The 16486-nt window shown below is 37.6% G+C and overlaps 1 protein-coding gene across 1 annotated transcript in view; it reads left to right on the top strand.

Annotated features, from left to right (window-relative positions):
• The window catches only part of ARHGAP32 (Rho GTPase activating protein 32), a 122523-nt gene that overhangs the window by 29519 nt on the left and 76518 nt on the right, over positions 1-16486 (top strand). Inside the window, exon 6 of the mRNA XM_052662185.1 lies at positions 14276-14362. Coding sequence (XP_052518145.1) covers positions 14276-14362 — 87 coding nt within the window. The remainder of the gene's footprint in view (positions 1-14275; positions 14363-16486) is intronic.

Raw genomic sequence — 16486 nt, 5'->3', positions numbered from 1 at the left:
TTCATCCTGTCAAATGACTGACTCAGTTGTTGTCTAATATGTCCCAGTGGCAGGACATTCTGCAGTTGCATACCTTTTTTTTAAATTTATTATTCTGATTTGTTGAATTTCTTTTAGATGTACAGATTTCTTGTTTTCATATTAATATCTCTTTTTCTTCCTCAGATAGGGAGAATTTGTAGTTGCAATAGGCCATTGTATCCTAGAAAATGTCACTGTCCCCTAAATATTTAAAATCTGATAGTATTATATTTAACTTTAAGGCTTTGATTTATAAAATGAAAATAATTATTCTTAATCCCATATGTTATAAATTCTGATTCTCAATTTTATTTTATGGAAAGACACAGTTGCTTATAAAATAATTTAGATGTAAAGATTAATTGCGATACGTGAACCGTGAACTTCAGATGTTCAAGCTGGCTTTAGAAAAGGCAGAGGAACCAGAGATCTACTTGCCAACATCCACTGGATCATTGAAAAAGCAAGAGAGTTCCATAAAAACATCTATTTCTGCTTTATTGACTATGCCAAAACCTTTGACTGTGTGGATCCCAATAAACTGGAAAATTCTGAAAGAGATGGGAATACCAGACCACCTGACCTGCCTCTTGAGAAACCTATATGCAGGTTAGGAAGCAACAGTTAGAACTGGACATGGAATAACAGACTGGTTCCAAATAGGAAAAGGAGTACGTCAAAGCTGCATATTGTCACCCTGCTTATTTAACTTCTATGCAGAGTACATCATGAGAAACGCTGGACTGGAAGAAGCACAAGCTGGAATCAAGATTGCTGGGAGAAATATCAATAACTTCAGATAGGCCGATGACACCACCCTTATGGCAGAAAGTGAAGAGGAACTAAAAAACTTGATGAAAGTGAAAGAGGAGAGTGAAAAAGTTGGCTTAAAGCTCAACATTCATAAAACTAAGATCAAGGCATCTGGTCCCATCACTTTATGGGAAATAGATGGGGAAACAGTGGAAATAGTGTCAGACTTAATTTTTTTGGGCTCCAAAATCACTGCAGATGGTGATTGCAGCCATGAAATTAAAAGATGCTTACTCCTTGGAAGAAAAGTTATGAACAACCTAGATAGCATATTGAAAAGCAGAGATATTACTTTGCCAACAATGGTCCGTCTAGTCAAGGCTATGGTTTTTCTGGTCATGTATTGATGTGAGAGTTTGACTGTGAAGAAAGCTGAGCGCCAAAGAATTGATGCTTTTGAACTGTGGTATTGGAGAAGACTCTTGAGAGTCCCTTGGACAGCAGAGAGATCAATCCAGTCAGTCCTAAAGGAAATCAGCCCTGCATATTCAATGGAAGGACTGATGCTAAAGCTGAAGCTCCAGTACTTTGGCCACCAGATGCAAGGAGCTGACTCATTGGAAAAGGCCCTGATGCTGGGAAAGATTGAGGGCAGGAGGCGAAAGGGACGACAGAGAATGACATGCTTAGATGGCGTCATCAACTCAATGGACATGAGTTTGAACAAACTCCGGGAGATGGTGAAGAACAGGGAAGCCTGGTGTGCTGCAGTCCATGGGGTTGCAGAGAGTTGGACATGACTAAACGACTGAACAACAACAATAAATACTTTAGATTGCACGGCTATGCTCAAATCCTGCTTCAGCTCAATTCTAGCAGACCTTAGGGCTTACCTCATAGCTCAGTTGGTAAAGAATCCGCCTGCAATGCAGGAGACCCTGGGTTGATTCATGGGTCGGAAGATCCTCTGGAGAAGGGATAGGCTACCCTCTCCAGTATTCTCGGGCTTCCCTTGTGGCTCAGCTGGTAAAGAATCCGCCTGCAATATGGGAGACTTGGGTTCAATGCTTGGGTTGGGAATATCCCCTGGAGAAGGGAAAGGGCTACCCACTCCAGTATTCTGGCCTGGAGAATTCCATGGACTGTGTAGTCCTTGGGACCGCAAGGAGTCAGACACAACTGAGTGACTTTCACTGTAGCCTATCTCTGACTTTCCAGTTGAAGAATCAGTTCACTGTCTTCAGTTGTAATATGTGGTAGAAGATGGCACTGTCCTGTTGAGGAGTAAAAGGATACTGGCGTGGGGTGGAATGGGTGTGGCACTCTTGTGCCATGCAGTCTTGACCACAGTGGAGATTATTAGTTATGCTTGATCTTGTTTACCTTAATTCTGAAAAAGGAGTACGGTTCCTGGATACTCTAGAATAACTAGATGACAGCTAATGTTCCCTCTAGCTGAGATGCACTGTGAGCTCTGACTTAAATGAGCTGGGGATGTGACAAAGGGAAGAAGTGAAAGGATGCAGTGACACAGGCAGAAAGAGGCTGTACCACGCCATGTTCTTGGTCCCCGTTCATATGGAGCACGAGGAAGCTGTTGACCAATTAGAATCATTACTCTAGTCCCGGAAATAGGTTGCTGAAACATCTGTATTCCTGGAACATACCCTACTTCCAGGCTATATATTTTAAAAATAAATTCCCTTTTTTACTCAATCAGGATTTTATGATTTTTACATCTGTGTTCATTAATGATGTTGGTCTGTATATTGTACTTGTTCACTAACCTGAGTTAGAGAACTTCACTGCCCCATGACCTTTTGAAAATAAATGTCTTGAGATAATTTGTAGAAATGGGAATTACCTGTTCTTTGAAAATTTAGAATTTTCCTGTTTGGTTCCCAGGAGGCTTAATCTGTACCATTTCAGTTTATTGATATAATTTGATGATTGGTCTAGTCTAGATTATTGGTCTGGTTTTGTTTATTGGTTTCTTTGTAGGTCTAGTCAGTGTCTCCTTGCTGCTGCTGCTGCTGCTAAGTCGCTTTAGTCGTGTCCGACTCTGTGCGACCCCATAGATGGCAGCCCACCAGGCTCCCCCATCCCTGGGATTCTCCAGGCAAGAACACTGGAGTGGGTTGCCATTTCCTTCTCCAGTGCATGAAAGTGAAAAGTGAAAGTGAAGTCGCTCAGTGGTGTCCAACCCTTAGCGACCCCGGGGACTGTAGCCTATCAGGCTCCTCCGTCCATGGGATTTTCTAGGCAAGAGTACTGGAGTGGGGTGCCATCGCCTTCTCTTTAGGTCGGTTTTTATCTTCTATATTTTCTTAGAAAAGTGTCCATTTAATATAGGTCTTCATATTTGCAAGTGCAAGTTGTGTACAGATATTCTTAATGCTTGGTCTTAAAAAGAAACCAACTTGGAATTTTATTCATCAACTTGAGACTTTTTGTCTTCTCCCTCCCTTCATTTCTCTCTCCCTATTATTTATCAGCTTAAATCCTAAGCAAACTTTTTTCCTTAGATAAATAAAATTTTATAGATACTGTTGATACTTCATTTGGTTTTGGCCATTGTTTTTTAATAAGTGCATTTGAGTTTGGACATTTTTCTCCCGGAGTAAACTACAGAATTTGACATTTAAGTTGTAAATTTCGTTTAAAGAAATTGAAACCAGAAAAAACAAGATAACAATACTTACTAGAAAGAGCTTATTATTTATTAATTAAAACTGCATGTCATTTTAAATTCTGTAAATTTATTATCTTTATTGCACTTCTCTTTGTGGATCAAGTTCTTTGTCCAAAAAAGAAAGATTTATTCACATTCACAAGCTGTTTTTTAGTAAGAAGGAAAAGCATCTCTTGCCACGTGTAGTTTATTCAGCTTTCTGCTGTTGAGGCATTAGTCTCTGCTGTGCTTGGTGTGACAGCGCCATCTAGTGTATAGGATATGTATGGTTTACATTCCCTTATTTAGTTATCTGAAAATGTTAGTCACTCTGTCCTGTCTTGTGTCTTTGTGACCCCATAGACTGCAACCTGCCAGGCACCTCTGCGCATGAAATTCTGAACCTGTGAATTAATGTTTCTTTTTATTCAATTTCATATAAAGGATTAAGTTAAATTAACCCGAATGCAAGAGCTCAGATTTTGACTGAAATACAGCACAGAAAAAGTATGAATTTAATACTTGTCTCCTGAGGGTTCTCTGCTAAAGCTGCTATGCATGGGACTCGGAAATGCTACTGTGGTGTCATTCTTAAAACTAGGTTGTGCATTTTTTTTTCAGTTAACACTTTCTGTCAGCAGACTCATTTGTATCAGCAGACATATTCTTGCCTTGATACTGAGAATGTGGGGAAAGGTCGTAGAGTTTGATCCAACTGTAGAAATGTTGAGAAGTAAAAATATAAACAAATTAAAAGGCCCTGAATTTTTATTTTAAATGAAATAATTGGAATTATAATAAAAAATACTAGCTAGTATTTATTGAATGCTTTCTGTGAAACAGAGATGTTATACCAAGTATACTAAGTTATACTAAGTACTGTTTCGTTATTGACTCTTCATAACAGTTTCCGTTGAGGAACTTGAGGTAGAAGGAGTTTAAGAACTTACCTAAGGTCACAGCTGCTAAGTGGTGGGGGTCTGTGTTTAAATCAAGGCTGTTGAGCTATTCTCAACATTCTTTTGTGAAAGTACTAGAAAAGGATACACTGACAAAACCACTGTCTTAAGCAGGAATAAACCATAATTTTGAAATTGCCTACATCTTCAGTGTATTTGAAGGTAAAGCAGTTGATGATTATAGTACAGTGTACCCTGTGAGTTGTTAAGTAAGTTCTTTAACTTCTCTGGGCCTGTTTCCTTTTTGTGAAATAGTGATGAACACATTTTCAAAAATATCAGAGTACTGTGATAGTTAAGTGAGGTGAAATTAATAAATGTTAAAGAACTTTGGAGAATGGCAAATGTTGTAAGTGAACTTTGGTGAATCAGGCCATAATCTATGAAATGTAGAAAGAAATACTTTCCTGATGACCTGAGGGTAGTGGTATCAGGATTGGGGCAGTGGATAAAGAAAATCCTTGCAAATAGGAAGCGTTATAACTATAAGGAATTTCGTGATAAACTACCCCTCATAAGAAAGACTGTACTGATTATATTCTTGGTGATCTAGTAATCAGTTTATTTAGATGTGATTTTCTTTTAATATAAATACTAACCTTATATAAAATTGTGAAATAGAGCATGTTAAAATAACAGATGCATTTTCTATAACTTTAATTGATTTAAAAATTTAGCTCCATTTTCAGATAGAATTAAACCTATAGGTTAGAATATTGAAATTGTAATGTATTTATAAGGTTTATGGTTTAAAAATAAAGGAAACCAGAGAAAATACATCATTGTATTTTACCCTATAGAATAGTAACATTGAGGATCATATATATGGATTCCACATTTTCAGCTTCAGTATTTCAGTATCAGCTCAGTCGCTCAGTTGTGTCTGCCTCTTTGTGACCCCATGGAGTGCAGCACGCCAAGCTTCCCTATCCATCACCATCTCCCGGAACTTGTTCAAACTCATGTCCATTGAGTTGGTGATGCCATCCAACCATCTCATCCTTTGCCAGCCCTTTTTCCTTCTGCCTTTGGTCTTTCCCAGCATCAGGATCTTTTTCAAAGAGTCAGTTCTTCGCATTAGATGGCCAGAAGATTGGAGCTTCAGCTTCAGCATCAGTCCTTCAAATGAATATTCAAGGCTAATTTCCTTTAGGATGGACTGGTTGGATCTCCTTGCAGGCCCAAGGGACTCTGAAGAATCTTCTCCAACAGCACAATTCAAAAGCATCAGTTCTTCAGTGCTCAGCTTTCTTTATGGTATACTGATCTAATATTTAACAGCTTCAGTAGATTATTTTGGAAACAGATTAAGTTTTCTTCCTGGTTAAGAATTCCTCTAAATTTAGCCATTGACGTTTATAGAAACATGTACCAGCAAGAAGTTTTGTTACCTATCTGTGTGACTTTCAGACATTGATAAAAATGAAGTAAATCAATGAAATGCTTATTTCCCCTACTACTTTCAATTTCAAGATTTAGCTTGTAGATGTTTCCAGTTAAAAATTATCTTATTTAGAAGTTTATATTATTTGTATATAACCATTTGAAACAAAGGCCGTGATAATTTTACTATTTCTATCCCTACCAGAAAGTCTTCTCCCTCAAACCAAAACATACACATTTCAACCCTACTTTTCTACATACTCTATAGTAATACCTCCTGTTATGCCTAGAAATCTTTGTCATTTGAGGGGAAGATTTGAAATGAAGAGTTGACATAGTGAATTATCAGTGCTGCCATCAACAAAGTCCTGGATTTTAACTGGTTTGAGATTGTCCAGTTTAGAAGTTAGGTGTGTAAAACTGGTTGATGTATAGATATGCTGGAGTCACATTACACATGCAGTTCACTTCCAGGAGTTGGACTTACAAAAGTCATATTATTGAGTCTGAAACTGTGAAGAGTCTGAGATGTTTCTCTACTTAGAGGCTAACATGCCAGTGTGTCAGGGTTAATCTCTCTCCTTCTGTAACAGAAACATGAGGTCTCCACATCAGAAATCAGACCTTTTATAACCTCACAGTGTAACTCGTGTTGGTTCTTTTTGCCTCAGTTCTCCATGAGGTGATGCAATAGGAACTAGATGTATACCTCATGTGGACAGTGGGTTTTTGTATCACGAGAGACAGACTCTGAAATTTTGAAATTTGGAGTTTCTGTTGGATAGCTGGTACTTCTGTCCATTTGCCTTTCTGGAGGTGGATGGAGGGACTCTGCTCTGGAAAGTAAACGTACCCTCTCTGGGAGAAGCAGCAAAGATGTCTGTTTTACAAACATCTGGACTTCAGAAGAGAGAAGACTTTCTCCAGAGGCTCTGGCATTCGGGGATTCCCATTCAGTCTTTCTTTAACCTCAGTGCTGAAGTCTGTTTGTTCAAAATGTTCTGGCCATATAGCAATGTGAAAATACTCATGAAGCTTTGTTTCCCAACAAATATATGTTCTGGAGTGAGCACCTACAAGATGAGACTGTGATTCTGCTCTTATGTTCTTTAATCTTATTTCCATTTATTCTTCATGCTGGGAAACTCTTGTTGAGCTGAGGGTGGTTCTGGTGTTTAAGGATTAGCAAACCAGTTCCTTCTTCTGATACTCCCCTGCAGAAACAGTGTTCTTTTCCCCTTCTGGAAGGAAAAATTGACTATTACGTTTATTAAGATGCATGTAGTTCTCTAGCTTTCACCTAAGAAATTTGAATTGAGATTTTGCCTCATTGATTTTAGCCTTATGTTCTGAAATTAGAACTTGCTTCACTTATTACCCACCTAAAAAGTAATATAGAGCTACATCTCAAATATAGACTTATTCTTCCACTTGGTGTTCTCAGCTCAGTAGTTTTGAAGACGTATTTTCAGTGTTGAATATTAGGATGTTGATCATAGGTGTGAGCAGACCACATGCAACAGAAATTATTTTTCTTGTTTACATGTCTACTACAGTCTATGGAGGTGAGGAAAACTGTTTACAAACTACACAGGTATGTCATAGTGAAACTGCAGCCATAATAGCATTATAAAAGATGAATAAAAAGAAAAGAACTCTTTCTTTGCTCAGTTTGCAATCTGTTGATTAAACTTTGATGAATGGTTTTTATGTGGGTGAGGTGATATATTTTTATACAACTTTACGCTGATTTCCGTTCTCCATGCAGAGAAAGGACTTTTTGAACATTTGAAGGCTTGCTGAATAGAGTTGTATTTTTAAAGATCCTAACAACACTAATTTCAGCATGGTTTCCATGGTGATAGAAAAGTGAATATAGGAAAAATAACTCCAAAAATAGATTTGTAAGAAATCCAGAAGATGGGACTTGAAAATTCTGTGTTCTTTTTCTTATAGGCAAAGGATTGAGATTAAGTCAAAGAAGTAAAAATAAATCATTATGTTCCTGTCATGTTTCTATAGGTAAATGTAGCCTCATCTTTCATGGCGTGTATACTCTAGGTATATGTGCTTCATGTACTGTGTAAAACATCCTGGTGTTGAGACTTGTGGGTAGCAGAAGTCTTAATGACTACAAACAATTCATTCAGAATGATTTTACTGAATGCCTTGTCTGTGGCAGGTACTTTGAGTGTCAGTGACGAAGTAGATAAGAGAGTCTTTCCTCAGAGGAAGTAAGCAATATACCAATAAAAGTAGTAAGATTGTTGGAGTTCTTATAGGGATTCAAAGGCAGGAGAGGTTATTTCCTGTGGCATTCAAGGAAGGCTTTGTTGAGGACTGAACAGGTTTTGGATATGCACAGATAGACGTGAAGAGCCTTTAGACCAGGAGAAATACCACAGACCAAGGTCCCCGGAAGGAAAGGGGATGGACAGGTTAGAATGATGGTGGAAAAACAGGGTTTAGAAAATAATCTGGAGAAATGCCATCTTTCAGGGCTCATCTAAGGTGTTTGGACTTTGGCTTTAAGTTAGTTTCTTAGTAGGAACTGATAAAGTATTGAGGAATTTTGAGAAGCTGCCGTGAGCAGTGTGTAGTAAGAAGTGGAAAGAAATCAGAGGACCACTTTACTTATTCATCTAGTCTGTTTGTCTGGATCAGATGCAGGGAGGCCCAGAGCTAGGGAAACAGCAGTGGAAAGTGGGAGCAGGAGCAGGGCTGAGAGGCAAGTTTTGGGAGATAGGAGAGAATAATGAATTAAAGGTGTAGGTTAGATCTTGACCCTGGGAATATGAAAGAAAGGATGTGTACAGAGGAGGAGGGGATAGAGGGCTCTAGGGTAATTAGGCTGGTCAGCTGGGGGAGTAGTTATGTTACTCGCTTTGGGAATTCAAGAGGAAGAAGAGACTATACAGGCAAAGAGAATGAATTCAGTTTTGAAAATAAGTGCTGTATTCCAGTGAGACTGTGTCTGCTTATTCAACCATTCATCAGATAGTTACTGATCCCCACTTAAATTCCAGATACTTTTCAAGATACTAGGGTAGGTAAACACCCATTTCATTTTTTTCATTATGTATTCTATTTTAAAAAATCTGTCCATGTGTATTGTAAATATTTTACCCCCATTTTGACTCATCTTTCACTTGGTTTGTTGTATCCCATTGTGATAACTATAAAAACTTGGATGGATAGTTGCTAATACCTATTTTTGTGAAGGGGTCTAAAGTTGGTGTTCTTCTATTCGTCCATCTTCCTAATATCACTCCTCAGATAATCTCCTTATGTCTTTTTCCTTCTGGAATTCTGATAATGTATTGCTTTGGTCCTCTTTATGATGTCCTACAGGTCCCGTAGGTACTTTTCATTTTCCTTCACCCTTTTTTTCTTTCTCTTCTTTGGACTGTATATCTGTGTGTGTGTGTGTGTGTGTGTGTGTGTGTGTGTGTGTGTATCTCTGTGTGTGTTTGTATATCTGTGTGTGTGTGTGTGTATCTGTGTGTGTGTGGGGGGGGGGGGGCACAACGCTGAGTGACTTGCAGAATCTTCGTTCCCTAACCAGGGATTGCAGCTGGGCCCTCGACAATGAGAGTGTGGAGTCCTAACCACTGGAGCCTGGACTGTATATTTTTATTTACCTGTTCTTTAAGTAACCTGATTCTTCTTCCTGCCCAAATCTGCTGTTGCTCTCTTCTAGTGAAGTTTTCATTTTAGGTAACGATTTTGTCATCCCCCAAATCTGTGTTTGGCTCCCTTTTTTTTCTTTCTTTTCATTGATAGGCTCATTTTTTCCATACATTGTTTCCCTGCTTTCCTTTAGTTCTTTGTAGTTTCTTTAAGCTCTTTGAGTGTGTCTTATATCGTTTATTTAAAATCTACAAAATTGGGACTTCCTTGGAAGTCCAGTGGTGAGGACTTTGCACTTCCACTGCAGGGAGCACAGGCTCCAGAAGCGTTTTGTCAGGGAATTCCTTTGAATGCCAGGAGCTAAAAATAAAAAGTAAAACAAACAGAAATCTACTTCTCCAGTCTTTGCACATTTCCTTCATGTTGAGTGTCCATTCAGCACTTAACCAAGCGGCTCATATCTCTGCCTGAGCTAAAAATGACGCAGAGGTTAGAGCTCAGGACCTTCGTGTGTCTTTGGTGTGCATGTGTATCACTCTGAACAGATTCATGAGTTTCTGCTGTTTCTAGAGTAGGGAGAAAGCTGGTTCTCACTCTCACAAGAGAGTTTTTCCTTGTATTTTCTCATGTTTCTGTGAAGGTACTGGAGTTTGTAGCTGCCCCCTGCACCGTTTTGTTGCTGCCGTTTGACTATTCTGTTTTGCTTTTCCCCCATCTCCTTGCCTTAATTTGGAAATCTGCTCTCTCCTTCTGTCTTCTTCCCCCTGCTTTGGTTTTGCTTAGGAAGGTTGATTTTGCTTCTATTCATAATTCTCTTACAGGTATTGACATGTAAAATTTTTTACCTCTCTCTTTATTGTTTGAAAGCTGAAGAGGGTTTTTCTGTCCTTTTAGTGGTTATCATTCCAAATTTAACTTGAACACCTAATTTTTAGTCTAAAGTTTATCAATCTCTTTACTCTTCTTTCAAGCAGTACCAGATAGAACGATTTAAGCGGAATTAGCCTTTCTTGTCTTTCATGGTTGTGTTGTTTAGGATTTATAGTTTCATCTCTTTATCTCTTATAATTAATCACCATTTTTGTTACACGTTAAGATTTGTTTTGATGCAATACTTACTTGCTGAATTCTTTGCTCAGTATTTCTGCTTTTTACCTTATTCTTTATCCTGGAATTCTTTTTCATCTTTAAGGATACATTTTAGAACTCTGTTGAAGATGTATTGATGGGAATTAATTGCTTTTATTCATCAGAAAATGCTTTTTTTCTTTTCTCTTGTATATTTAGGTTTGAATAAAACTTAGGTTCATTTATTTTCTTTTCTCAAAACTGTTAAGTTAGTATCAAACTTCTGCTGTCTGTTACTGTCGAGAATTTAGGTGTTGTATATTTACTTACATACTTACCCTTTCTGATGTTGCTGATCCCCTCCTGAAGTTCTGGGTTTTTGTGTGGTACTATTTCCCGTCAATCTGAGGAAGTTCTATTAGCTTTTATTGTTGCACTAATCTGTTAGAGACAGATTGTCTCAGCTGTTGTCATTTGTAAATGTGTTTATATTCCTAAAATTGCTAAAGCTTGTTTTTATGGGATACAGATTTGGCAGGCTTTTTCTTCCAGCACTTTAAAGTTGTTTCTGTTTGTTTTCTGGGCTCTCTTACTTCTGGTGAGAATTCACCTTTATTTTCCCCTTAAAGTTATATATATATATATATATATTTTTTTTTTTTTTTTTGTCTGCTTCCAAGATTCTTGTCTTTATTTCGTTGTTCGAAAGTGTGATTATGATATGCCTTGTTGTGACTTTTGAAACTGATCCTACTTGAGGTTCACTGTTTCTTGAATTTGTTAGTTGATATCATTTACCAGTTTTAGAAAATTCTTGTCTTTTGCCTCAGCAGATACTTCTCTGTCCCATTCAAATCCCGTTTCCTTCTGGCACGCCAGTTGTACATGTTGCTTGTCTCAGAGATCTCAAGTATACTGTTGTTGATTGAGTGATCATTCTTTTTTTCCTCTCTGCCTCAGCTTGGATACATTCTGTTGATTTGTTTCCAAGTTCAATAATTCTTTCATCTACTGTACTCAGTATGCCATTAATATCTGACATCATAATTTTTATTTGTAGCATTTTCTTTTGAATATATTTGCAGATCAGTCTCTGCTAGAATTCTGTGTATTCTTACTTTCTTACATAGTATCTTTTCAAACTAAATTTTAGAATTTCTACCATAATTAATTTAAATTCTTTTTATTATTTTAATATCTGGGGCATTTCTGTGTCTGTCCCGAAGGTTATTTCCTCTGTTGACCGTGGATCACAATTTCCTGCTTCCGTGTATATTTTGTAATTTTTTAATGCCAAATATATAAGAGATAGTAGAAACTAAAATCAATAATTTTTACCTCCAGGAAGGGCTTATCCATTCTTCTTCCATTCTGTTAGATTGTTGTATTAGGGTGTGTTAGTCATGTTTGGAGTGAGCAGAGTCAAGCTGATCTGTGGTTGATTTAGACCTTGTGGTAATGTTGGGTTCAGTCATTCAGTTGTGTCCAACTCTTGGTGACCCTAAGGATTGTAGCCCGCCATGCTTCTGTGTCCATGGGATTTCCCAGGCAATAATACTGGAGTGGGCTGGCATTTTCTCCTCCAGGGGATCTTTCCAATGCAGGGATCGAACCTGAGTCTCCTGCATCTCCTGCATTGGCAGGCGGGTTCTTTACCACTGAGCCACCTGGGAAGCCTGATATAGACCTGGCCTTTGGCAACTTTACTTTGCTTTTGTTTATCATTACTTCTAAGTATTCTGATTCAGGAGGGTTTTTTTGGTTTGTTTGTTTGTTTTAGCAGGGAAGATTGAAAATCGTTGAGGTCTGTTTGTGCTCTACTGTTAAGCCAGCAGTTTTGTGAACTGAGGGAGAGCAGCCCCTCTGGTTGCTAGTTCTCTTTGCTCTCCGGCTTTTTCTGGCTCCCCTTCCCTCATTCTAGCATGGAGCTGCCTTATACTCTTACACACAGCGTTGCCCCAGTGGGGTTTTTCTCAGCGTTTCTATGCCCCTCCAATCTCTACTTGTTAAGTGTTCCAGGGGCCTCAGCTCTCTTGCCCTCTCTCCATCTCCAGTGCTCAGCTGTCTTGTGCTTGGGGAGGCTCTGCACACGTCACACACGGGCTAATCTTTCTCGGTTCTCCTGCTCTCTCGTCCTGGCCCCGCCGGTGGTGTGATCTACTTGTTGATACCTGAACACCTGTGGGAGTCCGTTGCTGAGTGCGTCGGACTGACTGTGTGCTGCACAGGGCTCTTTGGAATTTTAGTTCCTCGCCCCAGTCCACAATCAGTCATCTGAGGTTTGGCAGGTTTCTCCCTAACCTGTCTAAGGCAGGTTTCTTATCCTCCAGCATCCTTGCCAGGCATCCAGGCACATCCATAGGAATCTCTTCTATCTCAGGAAAATCTTTTCGTCACTGTTTGCAACTTAGCTTGTGTAGGTTTCTTTTCAATTTTCAAGGAACTCATTTTGTAGTTAATCTGGCTAGTTTTTGCTAGTGTGAGAATGATTGTTATCTTCCAGATTTCTCCTACTTAATACCAGGAGGTTGGTTTTTTGGGTTTTTTTTTTTAATACTTTCAGTGATACTCCTTTTAAAAATAGAGAATATATTCTTGTCAACTTTATTTTCTTATAATATTAACTATGATGATAGGTAATGATTGCTAAGTGCTTACTGAGTGCCATGCACCTTGGTGAACACTTTAAATGCATTATCTCATTTAATATGCACAGACTTGAGAATGGGTGTTTTTATATCATTCCCATTTTCCAGATGCGAGATTAGGTAGGTAGGTCAACATTATGTAACCAGTTAGTGGCACTTTTGAACTCAGGGTTGTCTGTATCTGGAGCTGAGTTTGCAAAGCACATCCCTAGATGGAACAGGTGTGTGAGTGAATAAGTGAAGTGAGTACGGTGTAAAAAAATAACAAAGCAGGTAGCAAGATGAATGATAATTAACATTCCACCTAGATATCGATGGAAAATAAATCAGTAATAGCTTCTGCGACAAAGACTCTTGGAGAATACAGGCCTCATTCAAAGGGATGGTCACTTCTCAGCTCCAGCCAGTTGTTGCCCATGTGAGAATATGGGTCCAGTAGTTCAGGGGTTCAGATTTTTCAACAGGAGCCAGAAATTTGTATTTTTTCATATGAAATCATTCAGTTTCTAAACGCTAGCTGTGGTTCAAACAAAAATAAAATAAAATCCAATGTGCAGACCTACATGGTGAGTCTGAAATAAAACATGTCTGCAGGCCCATCCTATTGCCTGAGCAGCCAGTGTGCAGTCCCCGTAATGGACCCTTTGCTCTCTGAGACCACTGGTCACACTGTCATTTGAGGCCCACTTGAACTTCTTTTCATATTTGTGCTATACATCAAGGACATGAAAGCCTGCTATAGAATGAATGTACTATTTTATTTTTTACTGCTGTTCTGTAGTTGTGCTAGTGTAGATATATGCCACAAAGACAATTTTTAGGAACATTTTTATTTATTTATTTTTTTAGATTATATTTTATATTGGAGTATAGTTGATTTACATCTTACATTAGCTTTAGGCGTACAGCAAACTGATTCTGTTATGCATATTCATGTAGCTATTCTTTTTCAAGTAGAAGCATTTTTTTAAAAAAATCCTGACTTCATTTTATCTATCTGCTTTAAGCAATAAAGTTCTAATATAAGGCATATCTTACATTAAATTGATGTGAGGGCCCAAATATTACTGAATGCTGATCATATTCTTGCTCATTAATCATGACTTTCTTTTCCTCTCTCTTACCCTTTTTGCTCGACATAGCTTTCACTTTCAGAAGAACAGAATGAAGTAACAAAAAATGGCTGTGAATCTAAAGAGCTGGTCTACCTCGTGCACATTGCTTGTCAGGTAATTTTGTGGGTGGTTCTCCATTTCACACAAAATTTAATAGGAATTAAATATAAATGAATAACATTGACTAAATATGAACAAATAACATGGACTGTGGTAACACAGGTATTTTATTCTTTCTTCCAATCATATTGGCATTTCTGCATGTACTCAGAGTTGAAACAATCAATAGAGTCCATTAAATAGAAATTTATTTTACAAACTTGAAAATTCTTGTAAATTTTCTTGTAAAGGAAACATATCCTTTATTGATGATGAGATTAAATGGTTCAGCTAGTGCTTACATATTACAATTAAGAGAACAGAGCAAATAGTGTCTGCCTCAGATGCACATTTTTCTAACCAAGACTTTAAGTTCCACTGTGGATTAACAGTAGGATGTGTGTATGTTTTAGAAGTATGCTCTTTCTTAACTCTTCTTGTTAGAACTTTTTTGAGGCTTATTAGTGTGACTTGCTCTTAGTGAGATTTCAAATATGTCACTTGTAGCATTGATTATTTCCTCCATCAAGTAAGCAGTTCCTTGATTTATTCTATGTTCATTGAGCCTTCTTGCCTGTCTTTGAATTATTCACTGTGAAGTAAGTACTTTCGAGGAAACCTTTGTTATGTACAAACTTTTCAGTTTCCTTTGACAGGGAGTAAGATAAAGAATTTACATATTTTTTCCAAAAAAAGTATTATTCATGTACCTGAAGTTAAAAATTAAATAATCTGGAAAATGGCTATTTCATATGGGAAATACTAAGTTCCTAGTCTTGGTGTGACTTTAAGGGCAAACCTTTCAGAGTTAAGTGCTTTTATTTGTAGGTGAGAGAATATGAGATTAGAAATTGAACTTAGCTTGTATATATATGTTCTAAGTTATATACTGTTTATACATGTTTTATTATATGTCATGTTGGTTCCTTTGAGAAAGTGGGAAGCTCTGAATCCATGTTTCATGTCATATTTCATAAAAATGCTTTTACTGAGTTAATTTTTACATGAAAATATCCAGTGCTTTTATGATGAACCATTAACAGGCGATTAGAAAGCATTTCTTCATTATCCAGAGTACATGATTGGCATGTCAGTCATGAACTTCTTATCCCATCAAAAATCTTCATCTTTTAGTGCCTTCTCTTCTTAGCAGTGATTTCCGTTTGTTCTGACAGTGCAGATATTTTTATTCTTCCTCATAAGCAAAACATGTCAAAAATACCCATGCTGTCTGTAAAACATGACCTTCAAAAGGTAAGCGTGGCATTTTAGTACCATACATTAGAATGTGTAATTGTTACTTGATTATGCCTCCATGAAGTAGTGACCTAGATAGTTATGCTTTTTCCTGGTTGTAAGTATCTTGTCAAGCTGCTTAAAAAATTTCAGACTACTTGTTATGTTTTTATTACATCAAGGTAGTAATTTACTGCATTGTAATAATGCTGTCGTGTTTCTCCTCTGCCTCCTCACTGGAAGTAATTGTTGATACGTTCTCATGGCTTTCCTTCTGTATTCTTGCCATATATGTCATCCATAAACCATAATAGACCAAAGGCATTTTTTATAGCCAAGATAGACTCAAAATCAAACCTTCTAATTTTGCAAATGAGGAAATTGAGGCCCAAATTATGAAAGTTGCTTTCCTAAGCTATATGAAATCTTAGCTGGAGCTCCTAAGGACTTCAGTTTTCTGATTGCTAGCTTTTCTTACATCTCCTGGGAATTCACAATATACAACAGATTTTAGAAATTGTATTATCTTCAAATGAGGTATGATCACCTCTACTCCTTGTAATCTATTCATTATAGAAGCTAATTGCATATTTCATATCTTTCTAATTTCTAATTTTTAATAATGTGCACTTGAAATTTCTTTTTATTTAACCAAAATTCTTGGTCCTTTCTTTATAACACACTTTCTTTCCCAGTTCCTTTTTCTTAGAAAGTGTCCGGTTAAACAGCAGAGATCTTTTCCCTTTCTGTAGGCTGTGGTACTGATTCTTCAGGTATTAACATTACATTTGGATCTTGCAAAGTTTTTTTGCCTCTGCCTCTTAAAGCTTTAATTTCCTTTTAAATTGTGAACCCAGAAATGTAAACCATGTGTTCCATACTGCATAGATCCAAATTCAGTAG

The sequence above is a fragment of the Budorcas taxicolor genome, chromosome 25, assembly GCF_023091745.1.
Source record: "Budorcas taxicolor isolate Tak-1 chromosome 25, Takin1.1, whole genome shotgun sequence".
NCBI classification, from domain to species: Eukaryota; Metazoa; Chordata; class Mammalia; order Artiodactyla; family Bovidae; genus Budorcas; species Budorcas taxicolor.
The sequence above is the reverse complement of the archived record's forward strand: the minus strand, read 5'-3'. Positions and strand labels throughout refer to the sequence as shown.